Here is a 26,363-nt window from a genome sequence, read left to right on the forward strand (position 1 = left end):
CATGAATGACTCATTCACATAGTTAAAGCTTTGAAAACGTATTCACAACTTGACATACCATCCACGCTTCAACAGCATAGCTATTTTTAGGACTCATGTAATCAAAGGGCTGTCAGCTATCAAATAGCTTCCTTCAGCATTTAAGTATTACCATTGTCAACATGTTCTACCCCTTAAAAATGTTTTACAGTACTTACCAATGTTACAGTCCAGTGCCTTTTATACATCAATGCACTGTAGCACAGGGTGGTAAAACACATTTGGTTCATTCACAGTGAGTTCCTAACTCCAGCCCTTTCCCACAGGGAGGAAGGGAATGATTATATAGTGAATTAATCATGACTGCTCTTGTATACTTTCTGGGGGCTGATTACATTACAGAATTATCAATATACCTTCACTTTCTGCTGAACTTCACTATAATAGATCTCATTAATTTGGAGTTCTTTGGGATGTCCATGGTGTTTCATGAATTGTGTGTAGCATATTAGGTTATGTCACTGGACTAGCAGTCCAGAAGCCTGGATTAGTAATTCAGAGAATGTAAATTCAAATTAATGACAGTCTGAGAATTTGAATTCAGTTCAATTAAGCCAGACTGACAGAATCACAGATATTAGTCAATGTCCCAGACTCCTCCAGCACCATCACTGTGTATGTTCTAACCCATTAATAGGATAGCTCGTATAGTGGTAAAGAGTTGGGTGGGAGTGACCCTGGGTATCCTCAACATTGGCTCCATATCCCAAGAAGGCTTCAGGTCAAACATGGGCAAGAAAAGTTCCTGCTGATTGCCATCTGCTGCCTTCCCTCAGCTGATGAATGAGACTGTTCTGTGTTGAACACCACTTGGGGGTGCACTGAGGATAGCATGGATACTAGAGCAGGTGAGTGGCTCACTTCCCAACTCCCCAGAGCTTCTCCACCATCTACATGGAAAACTCTCCATTCACCTGGATAGGTTTTGCTGCAACAACACTCAGGAAGTTCGACACCAATCAGGACAATACAGTCCGTTTAACGATCCACTTTCCTCCAACATGGGCATAATGTGTTTGCAGAGTGTACAGTGTGATACACTGCAACAATTCACCATGGCATCTTTGGCAGCACCTCTGAACCCACAATCTTCATAGAATTTTTGCAGATCATGGGAGACAAATCTGTGCTGCTGGCGTTTAGTTTGTCCTTCACCCATCTCCATCATTATACTTCAATCAATTATGTGAGTGAGTTTTGGAACAGTTTGGCTCGAAGCTTCCTACATTTTCCTGATGCAGACTACTGTTCTCCTAGTTACATAAGGGAGTAACAGAGGCAGCATGCGCTCACTTCCATAAACCCATTTGAGTGTCACAACAAAGCCCATTTTGAGATGGGTATACAGTCCACCTGTTTAAATGTGTTCCTGAGCTGGTGAGCAGACAGCATGATGAATCTAACAACAGCTGGTATAGTACCACTCCCTCTCTGGCATGGTGTACACTGATACTGCCACACTCTTGTATTGATTTTTTAAATTGGCAGCATCTCATTGATCATTCCTGAAAGAATCAGCTGTTCCAAAGCTAGCATGAACAAAGCACTAGAGGGGAGTTCAGTTAGCGGGGATTGAAGCAAGAAGCAATCAAAATTTAGAGCAGTAACCATCATTGTTATTTGCTATTCCTCAACTATCTACTACTGGGACTTTCAATTACCTTTTCCTCTATGGTGGAATAGTCAGGTTCCATTGTACAATGTACTCTTAAAATCAACAGCAGAATTTTCAGAAAAATCATGAAGAAAAATTCAGAAATACAACTTGAGCCTTTGTCTCCTTCCTTACATCTGAAATAGTCCATTAAACTTGTGGAATAGTCTAATCAACTTGAGTGGAAGTCTATTAACCTTACAAAAATGCAAGTTTTTAGCAAGTATCTTTTAGATAACCATACTATGCATCTTTGAGCAGATGGAGGGGGCAACTTGTTAATGTGACCTTTGCCAATCCACAGCCTAAGCAATGCTGCCCAATTTTATAATTAATGCTTACATTTGTTCTGTGAAAAAATGACTTTCGGTCCAGAAAATCCACATTAAGTCAAGAACTGCTCTATCCAGTTAATAAACATACAGCTTATTTACACAGGTAATTATAGATAAACTTAGTTATCAAGCATACATATTTAAAAGGGTACACCATGGTAAACATTCCAACAACATTATGACAATATAGTAAAAGAATGTGAAGGCTCCCCATTTTTGGCGATGCTGTAATAGACAGCAGACAAAAGAGAGTAAGTCATTGTTTACAGTTGAATCATTACCAGACATTCTTCTACAATTTTTTTTTTAACTAGAAAATTCCTTGTTAGTAGAGATGCTGTGTGTATAATGCATCCATGATTTATGAAATGACAGAGAGACTGAAGAACGCTTTTGGATCATCAGCATAACACTCAATACTTTCTAGCCCTGAAAGTCTTCGGGTCGTGAGCACAGGTATTCCACTAACCCTGCCATTGTATGCATGGATGTGGCATCATTAGAATAAAAATCATGCACTGCTCTTTGGGCTCTTATTGCCATCCCACACTAGAAAAAAAAACAAGACCCTGAAAATCTACAAGGTTAACTATGCTTTCCCCCTGAGTAAAGGACAGTTTAAATATCTTTCGGCAGTTCAGTAGCATAACTCTCTCAGGAGTTGGTGGTGTTGGCCATGGGTATAAGGGTGGGGCTCTGGCAGGGATGTGCTTGGAAATTGAGAGTGCAGTTCTGAAAAGCTAAATAATTCAGGATTAATTTAAGTAATGAAGTGAGGCTCACAGAAGTTAACTTGTTTTCAGTAGAGGAAAGTAGATTGAAAAGGGACACAAGTAGAATTTTCTCCTCACCAAGTACTGGGTATGTGGAATAAAACCCAACAGAAGTACTAGATGCTCTTTTAATCTAGAAAAGAACTGGGTGAATATCTGGTTATGAATGGAACTAAATGGGGAGAGAAGAGGATGGGCAGTGGGTTTAGTTTTGAATGGCTTTAGGAGAGAGTTGCCCAGCATGTTAGCCACTTGCCCCATGTTGCTGAAAGGGAATCCAGAGGTGGCTAACTGCATTTTTGATTAATTAAAAAATGAGTGAGAGACACAGTTTTTGGATGTGTGGTCTTAATACTCATACTCACAGTATGAATGTGTACCATATCCTTCGCGTGCATTTCATGATAAAATGATAAAATGAACCGGAATTTTAATCCCGCCCATAGTGTGCGTGTGTTCTTTGTTGTGTGTGTTTAACTTCCTTGGTTGCTGCTAAAATTATATGCAACATGGATGAACATGTTAGACTTCAGTATCAGGAAAACACCAACATCATGTGCTGGAACTTTCAACTTCAGCAGGGCCATAAACCAGGCGAGATAGGCTGCCTGTTATATATCCCGCTCAATTATCCTTTCTATTAGAAAGTGGAGTGGAGAGGGGAGCTGTCATTGTGATTAATAACTGTCCCGGGACAGCAGAAGAATGTAAACCCAACCAATAACATGCAGCTGTAACAGGAGCATATCACGGCAAAGGGCCAGCAGCATCCAAATAGAAGCTGAATAGAAAGTAGGAGCAGGTCTGATTGTGAGCGTCAACGTTCTCAGCAATCACTCTGATGAAGTCAAAGTACCGCTCACAACTGCTGGATAAAAATCTAGAAGTTGCCTGAATTTATGCCAGAATTATCAACTTTGCTAAAAGAGAAAGAAGGCAGAGTATCACACTGAGTAATGTTGAAATAACTCTAAGGCACTTTCTACTAACATTAGGGTCTAATTAGGGATTTTTATTGGACAACACTTGCTAGCAAAATAGGATGGGCCAAATGGCCTTTTTCTATATTACAAACTTTTATGATTCTAATTTGGAAGGACAAGCATTGACTTGAGATGGTTAAATAATTTATGCAATATAATGGACAGTCTTGATTGGACCACAGAAATACCTGTACATTGCAACTGATCAGGGCTGAATAATTTACCTTGTGTTTCTTTATTGATATCATGGAACCTTTGCCCAATTATCTTCAGCATTAAGGGAAAACTGATACAGTTCTGGGCACCATATTACAGGAAGGATGTGAGCACATTGGAGACAATGCAGAAGAGGTTTATAAGAATGGTTCCAGGGATGAGAAACTTCAGCTATGGGGGTAAATTGGAAATGTTGGGACTGTTCTCCTTGGAGAGAAGAAGCTGAGAGGAGATTTGATAGAGATGTTCAAAATCATGAGGGGGCTGTAAAGGGTAGATAGGCAGAAGCTGTTCCCACTCGTAAAAGGATCAAGAACGAGAGGTCACAGATTTGAAGTGATTTGCAAAAGAAGCAAGTGTGATGTGAGAAAAAACTTTTTCACACAAGTGGTTCAGGTCTGGAATGCACTGCCTGGAAGTGTGGTGGAGGCAGGCTTAATGGAGGCATTCAAGAGGACATTAGATGATTAATTGAATAGAAACAATGCGCAAGGGTACGGGGAAAAGGCAGGGAAATGGCACTAGGTCATAATACTCATTTGGAGAGCTGCTGCAGATGTGATGGGCTGAATGGCCTCCTTCTGTGCCGTTAAGATTCTGTGATTCTGTGAAGGGACGCACAATACAGAGCTTTATCTTTGTAGAGGTATGGCTATCCAGCTCCAGTGGGAACTTGGATAAATCAGGTAGAATCAATGACACTGTAGTTGTAAACGTTCTACTGGAAGGAAAGATCTACACCTTGTTCCTAAATATTCTAAGAACTCAAGCAGGGTTGTTGCATCTTGACTCATTCAAACTTCAAGACTCACCATACCTACAAAGTGGTTGTCAGGGCTAAGTCAATCCCTTCTACTTACTTGTTGGTCCTGTAGTTTCAGTCCAACAACTCTGAAGGTGTTATTAGAGGTGTTGTGATAGATGTTGACCCTGCTGAACCCTTGTTGTCCAGGTTTGGCTGGGACCCACTTTTTGCTTGAATCATCATAGACCATAACCGAGGCCCGTGCTTGGCAGATGCTCTGTTCACTGAAAAGGAGAATGAAAATTAGCCATCTAAGAAAGCAGCACTCCTACAAATATCAACATATATGAGTGTAAGTCCAGGGAGGGAGGCAAAGTACTTTTCAATATAAGCTATAAAAGATGACAACTATGTTAGAGCTGTAATGCCACTGTTCAACTGTGACAAGAGAATAAATAGATTTCGCTGTAAAGTATTTTGGAATGGTCAGCACATCAAATTTCTTTGTTCTTGATTGTACAAGTCAAATATCAGTTTGGTTCTCCTCTACTTTTAGGGGATCCTTCTACCTGCGAGGTGGATTTCACAAAAAGGAAAGTTTATTGGTAAGCATTTAAATAAGAGAATGCATTAGGTTTCTGCAAAGTCCAGTGGTCAATAGCCTTATTGTCACTTCAAGATAAAATTGATATCGCACATCAACGAGCAACAGCTTATGAAAAATACCCATGGGCTCTCCTGGCTTAGAATGTCACTATAAATCTACACATTGTTTTACGCCATTTCACTTTATTTCATAACGTACAGCATTTAAAATTGATTCTTAGTTCAACTGCATGCACTCATCCATATAGCATTTGCTATATGCTCACAACAATTGATGTCCTTCTTTTATATTTTTTCTTCACAAAAGCTTCTGCACCTTTAGTCAGAAACAATCTGCACCATGGAATTCATTGGGCTCAATTTTACAGCCCCTGTTGGCCTATTTGAAGGCGGGGCCTCTCAAAATAAAGAGTGTGGCCTTCCCACCGCCTATTGAGGCCCTTAAGTGGCCAATTAATGGCCTGTTAATGGCCTGTTGAGGACCTTATTGCACCTCTGTCACTACTTTACTTTCAGCGGGGGAAAGCAGATAGCCCAGCAGCCTTCACTGCATGGGCTGCTGTCGGGCAGGGAGGGGGGTACATCCTTTGGGGTGTATGCTGTACCCATCGGAAGCACCCCTCCCCCAAACCCATAAGATCACTCCATCCTATAACTCCCCCCAGCCTCTCAAAGCCACACCCCCCAGCAACTCGCTGGGGTCTGCCAGTCAGGCCCGTCCAAAATGCCAGGTTTACCTTTAAGTCTGGACTCTATCGGTCTTCTTTCTTGGGAGCTGACTAGTCCCAGCAGTGGCCACCACTCTATCTTGGCACTGCTGGGACTACAGATCTGCTAGCCAATCAGAATGGCCTGCAGCTCTTGAGGGCAGGACTTCCTCCCAGATGAGGGTTGAAGTCCCATTCTGACACAATTAAGGCTGTTCCCAGCATAATATTGTGTTGGGCGGCCTGATGTTTAATGACTTGGGAGGCGGGGAAGACAGCGCCGGTAAAATTCAGCCAACAACAGACCAACTAGATATATGTTTACAGTAAAGTGTAGATTATATGGCACATTCACCAATACAATGCTCCCAAAACAGGGCTGTACATGAAAGGAATGGCTTGGTGGATGGGAGGGTGGGGGGGTAGGGGCTGCAGGCTGAGAATCCACATTGTAGTTCTGTAGCCCATTCTCTATCTCTGACCTGCACTCCCCTTAAACATGGCTTCCCATTGGGAACAGGGATCATAAATTTACTCTCATGTACCTTGCTGGCCTTATCCAGAACCCCAGTGAGGAACTGAGGAATTTTACCCTGGCTGGGACAAGTGGTTTTGTGTTCAACTCAGGATCACTGATAAAGGAAGTAACCCACTGTGTAGCCTGTAGAACAACCAATTACCTCTCCCTCTCTCTCCATTGTAATTTGACCCTATTCCCTGCAGAATTTGGAATTAGAGTGAATATTTTTCCATGAACAGATTGACTTAGAGAGTCAGTGAACTTGGACAGATCCCTGAAATGCTACAAACAAAACAACTGTATTTCCACTTAGGGGTATAACATAATGTCCACACAGATCTAAAAACCTGACACTAGTACTTGGAAGTGGAGTAATGAACACACTTTAAAATCAGCATCATTGTGATGGGACACTGATGAAAAAGATCAGGGTTGATGCTGGAGAGTCCCAAATCAGGAAGTTGCCTATTATAACTGGATTCTAATGGAAAAGCATTTAATAGGACTTTAGGAGAATGAGTAAAAAGTGTAACTGAAGGTGATTTTCCACTGAACACTATTTTCCACTGGTTGGTTTCAGGCCTAGATACACGTCACTGCCCCCTACCTCAACTAGGAAAGGTATGTGACATGGGAAAATCCAGTGGAAAAAAGAGAAAGGGTGATTGGGGGAGAGAGAAATAAAGAGGGAGAGAATCTATTTAGCACCCCAGCCTTCTGTAATTTCTTAATTTGAAATGTTTTGCTCCCAGGCTGCATGCCTGACGTGGAATTTATATTGTAAATATCAAGAGAATTACAATTGTAACAGAGGCACCTAAGAGTGGAACATACCATATAGAGACAATTCAAATTTTATGGCATTTCCTACAATTTTCAAGTTGAAATGTTTTGTAATAAATTTTGTGAATAAAGTATATTTTTGGAAAGAAAATAAAAATACATTAGCACCCTTCTCAGGATAATCCAAATAGCTTCTGATAAAATGGATTTCTTTTGAGGTGTAGTCACTGTTAAAGGTGAGGAGAAAATGTTAGCAATGACTTCAGGAGAATTCCTTAGTGTTATTCAGAGCATGCCATGGGATCGTTAACATCCGCCAAAACTAGAATAGTCAGATGAAGTTTCAATGTAATGTCTCAATAAAAGGATCGCAGCTAAAAATGCAGCACTCCCTCAGGTAGTGCTCTGAAGTTCAGCCAAGATTTCACACTCAAAAACTGGATGGGGCTTGAGCCCACAACTTTCTGACTTAGAGGTGAGACCGCTACCAACTCAGCCAAGATAAAAAAGTAGGACTCTCAAAAAACAGATACCAGCCATCATTGAATGCCATGTGATCAAATTTGTATTGGTTAACTACAGTTGTTCTTGTGAAGTGCTCAAGTTGCTCTCAACATGAACAATAATCATTCCGTCATCTGGCCACCAAATAGAAATGAAATACCCCTTCATTCACCGTAAAAATTAGGAACAAAAATAGTTGCAGAATTGCATAATTCTGTTCTATTTCAGGATTCAGAAGTCATAGGCTTTGCACTTAACACATCATTTTCATCAAATTACCAGAGAGTAGAATTTCAATGGGGGAAAAGTGAACAGCTGAAATAGCCTGTACTGCAGATACCAAAGATAACATCATATCATGCTCAATCAGCTGTTTCTGAGCACCTCTTCCTAGACAATCGTGGGAATGAGTTTGAAAGCTTTGCCTGCAAATGTTGGTAATTAGCAGAGGATCAATTTGAACAAAAATTAAATTTAAAAAGTTAAGACGTCAGGAAATAATACCACAGAATAGGCAAGTTGTGAAAACAGAGTAAACACAATTACTGTAGCAAAAATAGCTTGACCTTTCCAACATGTAAAGTTACGTTAGTGATTGTCACCAGAAATATCTAACAATGATCACAATGTACACATCATAACATTAAGAAAATTTCCACTTTTTTCTGTACAGCACTACGAATGTGACTGGTGCTCTTCCTCCCTCATTAAAACTCTTTTATATGGTTTGTTTCATAGATGCAAAAGATTCCATCAGACAATGCCAGGTTTCATTTGTTTTTCTGACTGGTTCCATTTATATCTAATAGTTTATTTAAATCATAATGTATGTTTAAGATAGAGTCCCTTTACATCTTCAGAAAATTTGCACACTGAAGTCAGAATGTTCACATCTTTTGATATTTTTAGATCCCCAGAAACATACATTAGACCATTTTGAATCTATGATGCCTGAAAACCCTTACCTTCCCCATATGCTATCAACTGACTCCAAAATAAACTTTTAGTGATACAAATGGCTTTTCAGTCATTGAAAATATAAGCTGGATTTTTCCCTTTGAGGTGGGAATCGCAGGTTGCGAGATTTCCCGATGTCGCAGTCCTGCTTCCTGCCTAGCAGTGCCCTTGTATGCTAATTTCATAATGGGGCAGTGGGGCTGACTGGAATTGAGGCCGTTGCTTCCTGGAGCAGGCCTGAGGTGGCCAGATGCAGAGGTGGGCAGGTTAGAAGGCTGGCTTCTGATTACTAGGGCAGTGGGCCATCATCTGTACATGAATGTTAGGTACCCTAGCCCTCACTCCCCACCCAGCCCCAAACACCCCTACCTACCACCCAGCCCCATGCCCCCACCTTAACTCCTTTCTCGCCATAATCAAACAAGACTAATATCAATAGCTGGGCAGCAAGTGTCAACGAGTCAGATTCACTGTTTGGTAATTGTTGGAGTGAAGTTTCTGAAGACAGAAAGTGTCTGACTAGCAGTTTGCTAGGAGGGAATTGATACCCAAGATCATCCGTAAACTGAACAGGAATGTTAACCAATAAATCTACAGAGCCAAGATGGAGAATTATGATGATTGGTGACCTGGCTCTCAATGCTTGCCCCCCCATAACCCCATGCCTACTCATATCCCATTGCCTCCTCATGTACCTGCTGCCCCCTACATACTCCCATGCCACCCATATCCCCCATGCACTGCTCATATTCCCCATTCCCTCTCCATACCCCCATGTACCCTTCCATATTTTCCATCCCACCCCATCCCCCATGCCCACTCACCCAGTATCCACTATGGACAGAACTCATGAACCCTATAATAGCATTGAGAAGACTTTGAGATGCTCATGAAATTGTCAAAATAAACAATCAGCCATTCAATCTCCACTTGAAAAAGCCTTAATCCTCTTCAATCTACACATGAGAAACCTTAATGCTATTAAGTGGTCATAAAACTGCAAAAATAAACAAATAAACAATTAAAAACCTCTTCCAAAAAGTTATCCTCTCAGGAGTTCATAAAACTGCTGCCAATCTGAACAAAGCTCACAGGCCCCTTGAGAGCTGTATCAATAATCCCTGCTATACTGAAGCCAATAGTGGGGGTTGGTGCTAGCCAAGCATTCATAATATGATTCCATTGCACAGCTGTGTCAACAAAGCCTCCAGAGTTGAAAACCTTAAAGTCTTTGAAGTAGTGGAACAGATGGCCACCTGTTGCACTGCTTCAAAGATTGAAGAAATGGCTAACCTGTCAATTGATGACAAGATCAAAGCATAGAATGCAACTGACACAGTAAAATTTGAAGCTCAATACTTTTCAATGCAAAAGAGCACTTTATCCACTGGATAAATTAATGCATGTGAAGACTTTTCCACTTTCACAATGCTGGTCAATTTAATGGTCACTTACCTTTTCTAAACAAAGCTCTATCATCACTCACTGCATTCAAAAACATATTTATTATACAGCATTACATTATGAGATGTGAAGTTAGCAACATTTTTTAAACTTATCTATCAAAAGGTTGCAGACACTAGAACAGGCTTCCCCCAAGTTTCATGACACCGCTGAGCTGGCGTGAACCACGTATCCTTCAGAAGCCAGGCCGACTCCACGTAAACTGCGAGGGGTCTGAAATTACCATCCCGCAATGCAGCAGCCAGTGTTGGGATTGCTGCATGAGGGATTGCAACCTGCCCCATTATCCCGCACCTTTGAAAATACCAGAGGCCGGGAATAGGATCGGTAATCCTGGAATCAGGTCCCATCTGCCTCTTTTCCCCCCATCTAACATGCGCTGGGATGGCAAAATCCAATGCCAAAATCATTTCTAATTAAGTGCATATTTAGTAGTTAATGAGACAACCAAGAATCAAAAGGAAATATGGTTTTTAACTATATACTGAGAATAAGGCTCTGAAAAGCCAGCAATTTTATTTATTTTCTTCAGATTAGCCATTTCCCTCCAGATACTACGGTCAATTGCTTCACACTGTAGTTGGGTGGGTGAAAGAGAGTGACGAAGGGATCCACCTTTTTGAAGTACATCAGACTCCCAGTCGCTGTATTAATGGCCATGGAGACCTGAGCTTTGCAATGTGTCTGAGGTGCCTTAGCATATCTCAATATAGCTGGCTAGCATGAAGGGCATGGGGGGCCTGCATAGAAACCGTGCACAAGGCTCATTAAAGGCCTGTAATATTTAAACTGGGGGCTTCCCAAAGTTATGAAGTAGACTATGCCTGAAATATAAGTGGCTTTGTGTTTTCTCAATGGATGATGCCTGACCTGCTGAGTATCATGAGAGTTTCCAGTTTATGTTTCAAATTTCCACGGTCTGCAAGTTTGTCCTTTTTTACCCTACACATTTCTGTTCATTTAATATAATTATCTTAATACTTCAGTGACATAATTTTAAGAGTATTATATGTTATGAATTGTAGCTTTTTTTTCTAGTTTCCCTTTTCCCCGCCCCAACTTTTAAAAATTATTTTAAGCTTATATGAAGCCAGCTGGCTTCACTTTCAACCTTAGGTACCCATAGCTACATTAACGTGACCAAGTTATTATCATCTGAGTGCCTGTGTATTACAAGAATTGAAAGTCTCCATAAAGTGATAGGGTCTAAACCACACTACTCATTTTAAACATAAGATGTTCAGTTCATTAAAATGAGGTGTCACAGCAACAGCTAATACAGAACTGTGCAAAGGTGGGGAAATTCCACACAGTAGCCTACATTTACAGCACCTTTCATGTAACGAGTACCACACGATGCTTTATAGGAGGAGTGGTGAGCAGTGGCCGGACGTTGGACAGAAATTGGACAGAAAGGAAATCAAAAGCAATGTGGTAGGTTTTGGTGAAGTTTTTGAACGTGGGGAAAGATGCAGCAAGGTGGAGTAAACTAAAGCTGTACTATTATTTTACTTTTCAATATTAATCATTGTTAAATAATTCTCTGTAAATATCTCATTTAGAGAATGACCAGCTGGATTTATGAAAGAGAAATATATTAATGAACTCAATTTGCCTTTCACAACAACTGCTAGATTTCTGAAGTTAATGTTACGTTGTTGATTCATAGACTGTCTGAAATGCTGAGTAGTGGTGGTGAGCAGGATCCAGTCACATGAACCATCCAGGTGACTTCAATTCACATCCCCGACATTAGGCAGTGACTGAATTCAAGTTATGTAAGCCTTTTGGACTCTAGGCCAAGGCCAAGCCAACAGAGTTAAGGAACAAATAGATGGTAGTTTGACACTATGTGCATCATGATCTGCTCATAAATGACTTAATGGTCTATGTAAAGCAACTAATGGCTGTTAACAGCTAAGAAGGATACTCATCCTTATCAAACTGGTGAAACAGGGGTCAAGAAATTGAAAGATTACGTGGCGGATCAAATAGATGTGGTCTAGAACTTGACGATTTAATTTTACAATCAATGTTCCGTTCAGACCTGTTATCAAATAACACAAAAACTTACATTAATATAGCACCTTTAACATAATAAAACAATCCAAAACACTTCACAGGAGCATTACTGAGCGACATAAGGAGGTATTAGGTCAGATGATCAAAAGCTTGGTCAAAGAGGTAGGTTTTATAGGAGGAAAGTGAGGTAGAGTCAAAGAGGTCAGCAATAAAAAATGGTGTGTTTCTCTATCCTTAATACAGCCTGTGTGGAATAAAGGCCAATGAAGTATACTTTACTTGGGTTGAAATACTTCTTTTAATGAAAAAAAAGGGAAAATTGCAGGTTTTAGCCATAATTAGTCACTTGTCATCAAAATTGCATTCACAAAAAGCATACATTCCAAACCTTGCCATCTCACTAGGATGTTGCAACTTACACAGAAAATCAAGCAGTCCAATTTTTTTGTTTTTAGAAGAAATTTCAGGTTCCCAAAATCTCTGCAATACACTTATGCCAATTTGCAGCTACACAGCCCAAAATAACATCTAACATGTGACTGCATTTTTTAAATAATGTCCAAGATTGTTGTGTTTTGAGCAATTTCCTCTGGATACTGCAGTAATTTTAGAAAGTAAATCCTTTCCTGAGTTAACTGACAACTTGTAATATACATCTCATCAAGCAACTCGACCCTACAGAAATACAATTTTGAGTTAACTAATGTTAGAATTAATTATTTCAATGATTCACTGTACTCAAATCAAAAGGGATGCACAGAAAATATGCAACTACGTAAAAGTTTTTAAAAGATGTCTCATATTAACCAAGTTTATTAGTTTATTGCTGGCTACAGGACACTGATAGTGTAAATCCAATTAGTTTTGGATTCTCCATTTATGTATAATTTTGATAGTATAATACAGGTATATGGATTAGTATATTGGGAATGGATCTCTGTATTCACGATGTACTATAGTAGTTTTCAAAGCTGGATGTGGATTTTAAGGATGCAACTCAGTATAAGATAATGGCATAACAGTTTGAAGCAGACCGGTCACCTCAGGAAGATCTCAACTGATGTGTGATAACTGCATCCAACAGCGCTCAGCCTCAAGTTTTGCACACCGGTGAATACATAATGAAAGAGACAATGAAGATGGATGAGAAAAGTTTAAATCTACAGGCCCTAGCACCATTTCTTTCTTCACTGGGACATCCTCCCAAGACTTGGGAATGATGGATTTTGGGATTCAAGACCTACTTGCTCGCTATAGGGATGGAGGTCCAGATATAGCAGCAATCCATAAAAAAGCGATACTCATACATTATCTTGGAGCAGGAGGCCAGCAAATATTTGAGCAGCTCACAGAAGGTACGTCTATGTTTGATATGCCAGTAAGTGCTCTCGAAAAGTACTTTGGGCCAAAGAAAAGTGTGATGATCGAATGATACCAGAGATCCCAGGGAAATAGTGAGCCCATTAATACGCGGCAGCATTGCAGCAATTGGCTTCTACATGTAAATTTGATACACTAACCAATTAACTAATTTGTGACCAATTAATTGAAAAGATTTCAATTCCATGAATTGGGGAACGTCTCCTCATGGAGGATGATTTAACCTTGGAAAAAGCCACAACCTTTGTAGTCTAAATTGATTCTTTCATGTTAGGTTCAAAGAGGTTACAAAGCCAAAATGACTAGGTGCAATGACTAGGTTTGACATCCATGACGATGATGATTCACTCAATGATACTATCTGCTTCTAGTCATTTCAGATCCTGTGACACTTCAGCACGGATTGCAAATGGCAACCATCTCAAATTTTGTGAATCTGGTGGAATCGATTTGTCAACACCAGGAGCATGACAGTACCTCTTGATCTCCCCAAATCCAGTAAATAAGAAAGAATACTGGTGTGCATAGCCTGCATCACTAATTGTGTTTAATTATTAATCATGTATGCACCGGTAGGGTCTCCAAGTTTGAATCCAAGCCCATCAAAAAAGTTTATCTCTCCCCCCAAAATAAGGCTTCTGCCTTTAGCTACGTAGAAAGTAAACCTGTCTAGGGTGATGTTTTGTAGTGGACTGTAACTATGATTGTTCCCAAAACCGGAATAATAGAGTCATCATAAGCCTGAAGAGTGTTTGTTGCAGGAATGAGAGAAAATTGCGTAAAATATAGATGTTAGAGTTCGTTTTTCTATATAGAAAAATGGCAAACAGACAATGCGTCAACATTAAAACGGTCAACAAACTATCATTCCAAACAACTATCCACTTCTTACAATCCAAGAACTGTTAGCATAATTTCATGACTCCACAGCCTTCATAAAGCTCAATATGCAACAGAGCTAACTTCAGATATCTTTAGAAGAACAAAGCCGATATATTATAGCTTTTGTTACTCGTGAAGGTGTGTTTCGGTACTGCCCTATGGACTAAGTTCGGGCATCTAGCGCATTCTAGAAGATCGTTTCTTCAGTCTTGTCAGGTGCTGAGGGAACCACTCAACCTAATTGATGATGTCATTGTCCATGGAAGGTACAAAGCCGAATGCAGAATGGTTATTAGTGGTGCTCACTCGACTTGCAAAACACAAGTTGATGCTCAACAAGGACAAATGCATATTCGCGGCACCCCAGATTAATTTTCTAGGGTAGTCACAGCAGCTGGAGTAAAGCCTGCACATGACAACATTAAAGCCATTCATGCAATTCTGACACCATCTAACCAGAAACACTTGGCATCGTTCCTCGGTACTACTAACTTTTATCAAATTTGTTCCTAGGTATGCGGACATCACGGAGCCTCTTCAGAAACAATTGCACAAAAAAGCACAATGGGAATGGGAATCACGTAGCAAACAGCGTTTGAAACATTAAAGGCGAAGACAGCATCTCTGCCAGTCCTTATATGTTTCAACCTACATGCTGAAACGTATGCTACAACAGATGTTTGGTAACTGCTATTGGAGCTGTACTCTCATTCCATTGAAGGGAGCAAATGACAAATCGTTTATGCATCACACTCATTGTAGCAAACTGAATGCAAATACTCTACTGCAGAGCGGGAAGCACTAGCCTGCATCTATGCTTGTGAACACTGGCACGTGCATTTCTATGGGGGAAAGTTCACTCTCCACACCGATCACCAAGCGCTAACTACAGTGTTAGTTATGTCAGGATCAGGTCATCGACCTCTATGCATCTACACATAGACAGATCATCTTCATCTGTATAAATTCAAGGTCAAGTCTCTTGCAGGTTCATGCAGTCAAACAGCTGATAAGCTTAGACTTAGTACTACTAGCGCAGACAGCGTCAATGGTAGCGAAGCAACATGCAATATTGAAGATTATGTGATTGCAGTGATCTCGCACGTGATTACAAATCTTGTTATGCAAGAGAAATTCGAGGCAGAATCAGCAACAGTGTACTGTAGAAAGTAAGCCAGTACCTAAAAACCAAGTGGCCTTAAGAAATAAAGGAAGAACTGGTCTTGTACTGCAGAGTACACAATGAACTAGTGTTGTTTGGTGATAACTGTACTGCATGCCAAACTCGAGCAGTTATCCTGAAAGCGCCAAAGTAACATGTATTGCATCTTGGCCATGAGGGACATCCGGATGTCGTTGAGATGAAGCAACAATCCCATGAGGCAGTTTGGTGGCCATCAATTGGTCGCTGTATGAAAGAGTTCATTAAAAACCGTGTAGCTTGTACACTCTGAGAAATCTGTGTCCCACACCTCTACACCCAACTCCATGATCAACAAAACCATGGCAATAACTCCAAGTTGATATTTTTAGAGAAGTGCAAGCAGCCCCTTGGAATAATGTCTTTTTACTTGTTGTTCATGATCTATATGGCAAATTGCTGGAAATCGCTACAACAAATTCCATAACAACCACTTCAGTTATTGACATTCTAGATAAGTTGTTTACAAAATGGGGTTTGCCAGAGACTATCATTGCAGACAATGGACAGCAGTTTATTCTCAGTCAGCTCATGGATCCTAGCAAGTTAAGGAATTTATCATTATCTGCCATCGCGCTACAACCCGCAATCAAGTTGTGGCACTGAACGATTCAATAGGGTTATAATGGACAGTCTGAGAGCTAGAATGTTGGAGGGGAAAACATTCAAGCAATCTATTCACATTTTACTTCGCACACATCGATCCATCCCAAACTCTGTGACCGGAAAGACATTAGTTGAACTTATGATAGGTCATAACTTTCGCATTCCAGTGACCATTCTTAAGCCATCATTGCTCTCCAATGAGAATGTCAGAGCGAAAGCAGATGAAATTGCAAAGTTACATGGTAGAACAAAAGCATACTTTGACAAATTAACAGGCGCAAACCAACCACAATTTGAGGTTGGAGATTGAATTCAAATCAAATAGCCAAATCACAACCACAAACTTGCATCATCTGTATCAGGTCCAAAGCAGATCAAGCAGTTGCTTGCTACCAATGCTTATCTGTTGGATGACAACGTGAGACACTTGATAGCAAGGAGACCAGGGTATTTTGAGACAGTTAACATTTCGAGTCCATATGACTCTTCAACAGAACTAAGGAAAAATAGAAAAGAGGTGAAATATAAGCTGGTCTAAGGTGGCCGGGGGTGGGGGGGGAGACAGGTACAGCTCGACAGAGAGCCAGTGATAGGTGGAGATAACAATGCAAAAGAGAGAGACTGAAATCCGGTCGTAGAGAAGAGCAATACTTCTTCAAGGTAGGCATTCCTTGAAGAGAAGTGGCCGTCAATTAAACACTAAGATAAAAGCATGCTCTTCTCTCCGACAGGATTTCCATCTCTCTCTTTTGCCTTGTTATCTCCACCTATCACTGGCCCTCTATCCAGCTCTACCTGTCCCCCCCACCTTTAAACCAGCTTATACTTCACCTCTTTTCTATTTTTCCTTAGTTCTGTTGAAGAGTCATACGGACTCGAAATGTTAACTGTGTTCCTCTCCGCAGATGCTGTCAGACCTGCTGAGTTTTTCCAGGTATTTTTGTTTTTATTTTGAGACAGTGTTCCTTTTCTTGAGTGATGTTGATCATCCACCTCATTAAGTTGATCACAGAGAACCACAACCTCAATATTGTAGATCTAATCACAGACTTAAGAGACCTTGATATCTCAAAGGTTGTTTCTGTACTTACAGAAAACAGAGGAGTTGAATTCTAAGAAATTATTTTATGTATACATGTTTGTTGTTCAAAATGATTTAATTCAAAGTAATACCTTTAGTTGAAATGGGAAAAGGTGTAGGCTTTGATTTTTGTCCGCATGTTGGGGCGCAGAGTCAGGAGGATTCCCAGCTGCGTGAACGCGACTTCTAAAAATGTCTACTAAACATCAGATTTTCATTCCAGGGTGGCAGGGTTCCCTGGAGTTGGGCCAAGCGACCCTGGAATGAGTGTGGAGGATGCCGGGTGCAGAGGCGGGCTGGGTGGAAGGCCTGCCTTAAAAACAGAAAACAGCCCTCCAGCCCTCACCCCTCACACCCCTTCAGGCCCCCACCCCTCACACCCCCTCAGCCTCCCACACCCTTCCCATGCCCCATCCATACCAACCCATGCCACCTCCTGCCCTCTGCCAACGCTCATGGCCCTAATATCCTCCATGCCAACCTATGCCCCTCTTCCACCCTCCCACAGTCCTTTAAAGCCCCTATGCTGACATATGCCCTCTTTCCACCCCCATGGCCCTTTATAGCCTCTATGCCAATCTATATCCCCCATCCACCCCATTGCCCTTTATAGCTCCTATGCCAACTTACTGTCAACTCATGCCAATCAATGCCCCACCACCCACTGCCCTTACACCTACCATGCTAATTCACCCAGTATTCACCATGAGCAGACCTTAGGACCCATGCTGACATTAGATAAAATAAAGCTCCGTGTCTATTGCAGACTATTTTAAAAAAAACATATCTTTCTCCTTTAGGACAACGAACATTTCATTCAATTGCATAATCCCTTATAAAAACAAACATTGAAATTTATAGTCCCACTTCAAAGAGTCCATAACCACTTGGAGCTGTCAATCAAACTGTGAAATGGCAGGCACCCTACTGTGATAATTGACAGTTGTGAAATCAGTCATGCAGCACTAATCCAGTAATAAAAACCCTAAGGCTTATGTCAACAGAGTGAAATAGTAAGCAAAGCATTAAAGGGCAGGAGTTTTAAATATTTTGAAAGCTCCTTTTGACAGTTCATCTTGACACTTATGTCAGTTCCAAGGAGCTTCACTATTCCAATGAGGTTACGTACTTTTTATGCACATTCATGCCTACTTTCAGCAATCCCAAATGCACCTGACCTCTGTAAAGGGCACGTGACATCCCCCAAAGATGTCATGGGACCATATCCAAATAGGTACCTTACCCTCCAAAAGGGTACCCTGGCTATCCAAACAAATCCACAAAGTTCAGACCCGCTTCTACCAGGTCTAATCTATGCACATCAAGTTTCATAAATGTCTCACATAAAAATCACACATGAGGAAAGCCAGCTGTTAACTTCTATGGGCAACTGCCTCTGCAAAATGCGCATGCATGAATCTCGACCCGGGCCCATTCCAAACCCAATGAAAATGGTAGGTGCCACATTCAGAGGTGGGACTTCTGGATTTGGGCCTCTTCTGCCCTAGTGTTCAATGGTTTGATTGATCTGTTTTTGATAATGTTAGTCTGTTCACTGATCTATGGTCATTGTATTTGACTGCTTAAGCCTGCAGTTGGAGCTAGCCCTCTAAATAACTGACATCATACAAGAATGTTCTGGAATCTGGGCTGAGAGTATGTGTATAGAACTCCTCTGATTGCTCTAATATTTTAAAGTACTGTAAATAAACCTGTTGAAGACTTAGAATTTGTGTAATCGCTGCATTGCTCCAAGGTAAATCAGATATATATGAGATACAACAAACTGTCGACTACATAACAGCTATTATTAGAGATTTGCAGAGTCTATTTTAAAATAGACCCTCCTGACTTTTTCTGCTTTATCTTACTCCCGGTGCTGGACTTCTCCCCGCCCTGAGGACGGAATCAGGAGGCAGTTCAATTCTGGGTCACATAACAAGCTCTGTCACCAGTTTGTCGAGCAGTGGGATTTTCTGAGGGTCAGGATCTTAATTGGGTTGGAGGCAGGTCTGCCATCTAATTAGGCAGACCCAAGGTGGGAATGGAGGTGGCCCAACTCCGGAATGGGCAGGTTAAAAGGCCTGTCTCCGTTCCGCAGGAGAATCTGGCCCTACTATTTTATAATGAGTATGTTTGTAATGAAGTACTTTTTGAAGTGTGGTCACTGTTGTAATGTAGGAAAGTAATGCACATAGGTTTTATGAAATGTCTTAAAAGGAGGAGAGAGGAAGAGAGGTGGAGATGTTTGGGGAGCGATTTCTAGAGGGTCCAGCTACCAGTTGGTTGAAAACTACCAATGATGAAGTGACTAAAATAAAGAATGGCCAGAATTGGAGGATTAGAGATATCCCAGAAGGTTTAGAGGGAGTCAATAAAAACACATTTTCTACTGGTTGAAGAGTCATGAGCCAGAAGGTATAGATTTATGGTGATTGGCAAAAGAACCAGAGGCACCATAGAAAACGACTTTTTAATGAAACAAATAATTAGGATTTGGAATGATAGGGTGGTGGATACAGAATCTAATGCATCTTTCAAAAGAGAATTGGATAAATATTTGAAGGAGAAAAAAATTGCAAGAAAATGGGGAAATTGTGACTAACTGGATTGCTCTTAGAAAGAACTGGTGCAGAGTCAATAGGCCGAATGGCTTCCTTCTCTGCTCTACTATTCCATGATTCTACGAAAACTTATTATTTATGCAGGTGCACTACTGATTTAAACTTTGTGGCCTATAATTGGCCTATGCATTGCCTGTTTTTTGGCAGGTATTCAAACTAAAGCTCCAATATTGTGGGCAGAAAGATGTGCACATTACCGACTGGTAGCACACCATCTGGAACCTTGGGTAAAGGAAAAAAACGAGTCATTTATCCACAACAGAAACAGGTGTTAAACACTTTGCATATGCAAATGATGGATCTAACACCTGCTTAAGGCCCCTTCTCCAAGAGACTCTGACCTTACCATCCATGCAAAGAGAATGCACTCTGCACCCCTTCCCCCATTGTCTGTCCAACTTGACTGAATTTCTAGGCCTGCATCTTATTGAGTTATGAGCATACTTTCAATGATTATGGATCAAAAATGCACTAAGGCTCTTTGTAAACCTGCTTCTGCAGAGGGACAGGGATCACTTCCAGAGTGAGGGAGTCAGAAAAGGCCTTGAAAATAGAACATTTACTCTATTGCTATTTCATGAATTCACTGCATTATAATTGTTTCAGATCTACAGCCAGTAAACACTGTCCTCTCTTCAGTCACAAGAAACGATCCAGCCTAATGTCATCTATCTTGGCAAATAATGCCAGACATCCTTATCTCAGAGTGATGATTTCTATTGTCATGTGACCTTTATGTTTGCAAAGCTACACTGATGAAAAAGCCGCAGGGACAATCTTTTCTTTAGCAGCAGACATGGCACCAGTTTTATTGAATAAGCTAAGAATAACTTTAACCAAGATGATCTAAAAAGCTAACTGTTTCCTGAGTGCTTGCAGAGCAACTTGGACAGTATTTCTATACTCTGGGACAGAGGAGGTGGAGATGCAGAGAAATCATGCTGTTAGCACCTCCTCCCTGAATCTATCATTCTGAGTATAACTTCTACACAAGATTCCATATTTCTGCTAATCTCCATCTGTGATAACTACCACTTTTTTTCTGAGGGCATCTGGGTCACGTACCCTCCACTGATGACGTGTAATTTTTTGTGGGTTTGCCTGGTCTGTCTTTCATGTGGAAATACTTTCAGTTTTACAATGTCAATGTTGCCTTGGATATATTCTTTAGTTGTAACATTTGCAACAGGTTTAGACCATAGATACAATTGGGAAATAAATGATAAAGGAATTTCCAGCAGGTTAAATTTGAGTGTAAGGGAAATTAGCGTTGCATGTACAGCTTTTAAATAATAGCAGAATTGTTCTTTTAAGGCCGGCTTTAAACTAGTTAAGCTGAAGCAGATTTGAATGCATTGAGTAACTGCTACTTATCAATGGAACCAATGATTGGCAGCAGTTTGAAACATGATTACATATTAACACCTTCAAACAATGGAACTAAACATCGTCACAAAGAGAGATAGAAGTGGGAAGCAGCTGGTCAATGGTTAGCTGTAGTTGTACTGTACCAATGCACAACTGTAATCACCTGCATCTTCACCAAACATCTGCATCCTGTTTATATTTACCTTCTGCTATTATTAGGGAAGGGATTGCGGTGCGCAAAAAGTAAATTAACTTCTATTCTTCATCTGGTGACAGTATCAATCAATAGCACAGTAGAAATAACTCAGGCTGCTTTAAATAACCTGGCTCAAACTCCATTTTCTAGGAGATTGCCTATGATTTAACAAGGAACGATTTCCGTAGTATGTTTGTTCGGCACTGCCTAGCTCTCATTGGATAGCATGGCACTAATAGTGTGGTCAATTGATCTGTAGGAGGCTGAGGCAGATCAAGGAACTGAACTAATTCCACAATGCAGCTAAATCCAGGCAGGTCCTTCACTCAACCATTACTGTTCCTTTAAATTTAAAATAATTGTTTTCTGACACAAGAAAGTAACTTATTCAAACTTGAGAAGAAATTCAATATCTGCAGAACTGTGGGTAGTTAGCTTGCACTCGCTAGAAGTGAACCGTACCACTGACGTTCATAGCATAATTATTTTGGCACCAAGTCCAGGCCAGCACTTAACTTTCAATTGCATTGCAGTGCCCGGTTTGGCACCCATGAAACTCTTTCGAGTTATCAACAGTCACAGATTGCAACTCTTTCGAGTACAATCACAGTTCTTGGTTTCCGGGAGTGGGACATGAACCCACAACCCTCTGATTCAAAGGCGAGGGTGCTATGAACTGAGCCACAGCTGACACCTCTTGGCACCCATGAACAGGAGCGAGGATTATTGCTGTTCAAAACAGCCTCTTTAAATTAGCCTGTTCTTTCCCGGTAGCATAATTTTGATGTGGCGGATTCTAGTTGAGTCACAAATCTATACAATATGCATTACTTCTCAGAATTGAAATGAGAAACATTGTGTTGCGATTTTTAAATAGCTTTTCTGATGTCAATACTTTGGATTAATGCCACTTACCCTGTACCTTGCCTTCTTTCCCCATACTGCCCTAAATGTTGCTATACCGACCCATTAGCTCCATTTATAAAATACAGACTAAAACATTGCCAGCTCCCTCTCTTCATTTATGAAGCTACTTAATTGGCCACTTAAGGATCTCATGCCTTAAGGGCCTTATGCGTTCCCCACCGCTGGTAAAATTGCAGCAAGGCAAGCAGGCGCTGAAGTGGCACCCAATTATACAGCCCTCTTGCCAGCCATCCCGCCCTTGGGAGACTATAAAATTCCAGCCAATGTTTCAGGTCTGGGAAAAGTTAGAATTGTAATTGGCACATGTATAGGTACTGTAATGGGTTCCCCTTTCGGCTTTATCCGCCACAATGCTGGTTGATCACTTTCATATCAACCATCATTTTTGGATTTGGTGGGTGGTTCTTTACAGCCCGTTTTCCTTCTTGCCGCTAACACTTCCCAATTATCCTGGCTGGGGACCAGCGCTGATACATGCTGGTTTGCCTGCATCAGTAGCCGGGTTGTACAGGTAATGTAATATGGTACCATACAGCCAAACTTTAACATTACAGGAGTTTTTATGCTGTTGTTAACTATATCACTATCAAACTGTGACTTGTTAACAACTTGCATTTTTAGATCAGGAGCTTATTTAGACATCATAACATGTTAGTGATCGTTAGTAAGGCATACCATCTTGATGTCAATATTTTATCACAATCATAACTATTCAAGCAGACAACATAGGTAGCGTTACTTCATCAAATTATGACATCAAGGCAGTTGGCAGAGATGGTATAATCCCAGAATTTCTTCAGCAATTCGGCCCCAAAGGCTGGCAAAGCCATGCATCAATACCATGGAATCCGGATGCATCTCAAAAGCATGGCAGCAGGTGATGGTCATTGCCATACCTAAACTGGGCAAGTGACCTGGGAACCTATAGGCCAATACCAGTCCTGTGTATGATCTATAAATTCTTTGAGTCTATCAACCTCTGGAGAATCAGCCCTCTTGTCAAGTCAGTGATCCTCAAAGAACAAATGTGCTTCCACCCTAATAGCAGTTGCTGTGACCACGTTTGATCCTTGCAATGCACAAGAAGAAATCCTAGACCTACGGCATGGTCTGCATTGAAGGACAGATGCTGAAGCTCGCAAAACACCACACCTGCTATAGATAATGCTGAGTAATAGGTGGCTACATATCCATTTAAGCGACAAAGCCACCTTGCCACAGCACAGTTCCTCAACAACGGACTGCCACAAGGTTCAATTCTCACACTAATGTTGTTCACTGTCTGCATGAGTGATATGCCAGCAACAAAGTTATGCTAATTTGCATATTCATTCTGCCATTCATCAACACCAAGTCCACCTTGAACAGTGACCTAAACACCACGGAGGAACATTTACGTAAATGAAAGCTCAAGCCAGGACCCCACAAAACAACAATCATTGGGCTCCATCTTGATATCAGAAACGTTAAGCACAATATTGTGCAACATGACCCTCCTCCAGCCAATCTCTGAATGAAGCTGGACTACACGCTAACTTTCCAAAATCATCTGAAGAAGGTAGCACCTAGACGAAGACAGGGGTCAATCTAATCCAGAAACTGAAAAAGAAAGGTGGGGCGCATCAGCGTTGCATGTTAAACATCAGCAATGGTCCTTGCATATGCTGTAGCTGAATACTATGCACCGGTACTGCTGTGGTTCAAGAAGGCAGCTCACCACCACCTTCTCAAGGGCAATTAGGGATGGGCAATAAATGCTGGCCCAGCCAGCAAAGCCCACATCCCATGACTGAATAATAAAAAAATCAGTATGCACCAAAAGTAGCCACTCAACTTGTTGACATCCAACTAAACACGGCAATGTTTTAGATCACTGGAACCCTCAAGCTGATCCCAACACTTGGCTCTCCATGCTATTGTACGTTGCTCATCAATCCATTCACTATGATACCAGAAGCCTCCAAGGGACTATGTTATTTAAGATTTCACTCCTTTAAATTACAGTATTAATAATTGGCTCTATCCCATCTACCATAAACTCAGTGACGTTCCTCAATACCACTTGAAGTTGCACAAGCCTTTTGAACCCAAGCACTTAACCTTCAACAATGCAGCTTTCAACCCTGATTAAGTTAAGCTGAATTGAGTTACAAGAAGCCACAATCAAATGTCCCATTAAAGACTTGGTGCAGAAGATCCCTGACTTTGATCTTCTACAAAGTTCACGGGCAACCCTAAACCGCGTCCCACAAACCCTTGTCAGGTGCACATATTTGATGTGCAAATGGAAAAAATAAAAACTCTCCAGTGTACAACTGTGGTCACCCAGAACAGACCATAGAACATTTAATGACTTGATACCTGATTCACAAATAGGAAGTAGGCTGTAGCATAAGGGTGTGGCACATAAAGGGTTAATGTGGGACTGAGTACAGTACCGGCCACACATTGAGAACACATGATCTGCACCTGGGGGTCAGTGTAGTGTTGGACAGAGTCGTGTGTAGAAGCAAGATGGAGACATCTTTGACCTTTACTGTACCATTGTATATATAGTTTCTATTGGTTAATAAATACTGTTGAACAACCTAAGACTACGAATACCTTAATAAGACCTATTGAACTACGCCCAACTCCTTACAACATAGGCGATACATGTCGCTAATCCTTATGCAATTATTTGGCTTAACTGCCTGAATGTAAAATTGTTGTTATTGCTCGACATCTGCATCAGAAATAAGGAAGAAAAGCAACCTTAGGGATCTTCCAAATACAGACCTTGTAAACAAAAAATCTCCCAATCCTTTTCTGGTAGCAATTCTTATCTTTCCTTGATGTATTAAATTTTATCCTATTTTCCAGCAGGAACTAAACCTAGTCACCTGTTTCATTAAAATCAAAACACCACAGAATTTATTCTAGGAGCACACACAAACTGAAGTACTCAAATGAGCCTTCTTGATCTGCAAATTAAATCCACAGAGATTTTTATTTGTTAGTTTTAAATTGTGGTGAAAACTTAGGTTATTTAAGATTTCACTCCTTTAAATTACAGAATTAATAATTGGCGCTATCCCACTTCAGCACAAAAATATAGACTGACACTGCTGTGCAGTATCGAGGGAATACTGCAGTGCTGGAGATGCTGTCTTTTAGAAGAGATGTGTGCCCTCTTAATGAACATAGGAGATCCCATGGTACTATTCCAAAAAGAAGCAAGAAAGCTTTCCCTTGTATGCTGGCCAATATTTATTAATCAATCAACATCACTAAGATAGGTTATCTAGCCATTGCTGTTTTTAATGGGACCTGGCTATGTACAAATTGTTTCCTATCTTATAATAGTGATTATGCTTCAAAAGTACTCCACTGGTTGTAAAGTGCTTTGGAACATCCTAAGATCATGAAAGTTGCTATATAAAATGCAAGTTCTTTCTTCTATCATGATTGGTTTGAATCAAGCCCAAACTGAACTAATGGAGTTTTCCATTCTCTGCTAACTCTACACTCTCACAGATCAAATTCTACCAGCAGGCAGCCTCATGCAGGGGCACCACAATGGAAATTTCATGCTGGTGAGGGATAGTGAGCTCTGTGTCAAGGTACGATGTTGGGGCAGAGTAAAGGAAGTTTTATTCTGCTCCTGACCAAAACTACGCTTGACATGAATGTCCTTCCTGCTGAAATTGTAGAAAAATGTACTATTAACCAAGATTAGTTACCTTGATGAGCAGGAAACTTCACTGCAATAAATGAAGAATTGTTTTTAATGCTGCTGGTTATCAAAAAC

The 26,363-nt window shown here is 40.8% G+C and overlaps 1 protein-coding gene across 12 annotated transcripts in view; it reads right to left on the reverse strand.

Annotated features, from left to right (window-relative positions):
* Positions 1 to 26,363, reverse strand: part of LOC144693065 (ena/VASP-like protein) — a 329,238-nt gene that overhangs the window by 141,510 nt on the left and 161,365 nt on the right. For all 12 annotated transcript variants that reach the window (XM_078562400.1, XM_078562402.1, XM_078562397.1 and 9 more), the window contains one exon: positions 4,861 to 5,029. In XM_078562400.1, the coding sequence (XP_078418526.1) occupies positions 4,861 to 5,029 (169 nt within the window). The remainder of the gene's footprint in view (positions 1 to 4,860; positions 5,030 to 26,363) is intronic.

The sequence above is a fragment of the Cetorhinus maximus genome, chromosome 18 (assembly GCF_964194155.1).
Source record: "Cetorhinus maximus chromosome 18, sCetMax3.hap1.1, whole genome shotgun sequence".
In the NCBI taxonomy this organism is placed as follows: Eukaryota; Metazoa; Chordata; class Chondrichthyes; order Lamniformes; family Cetorhinidae; genus Cetorhinus; species Cetorhinus maximus.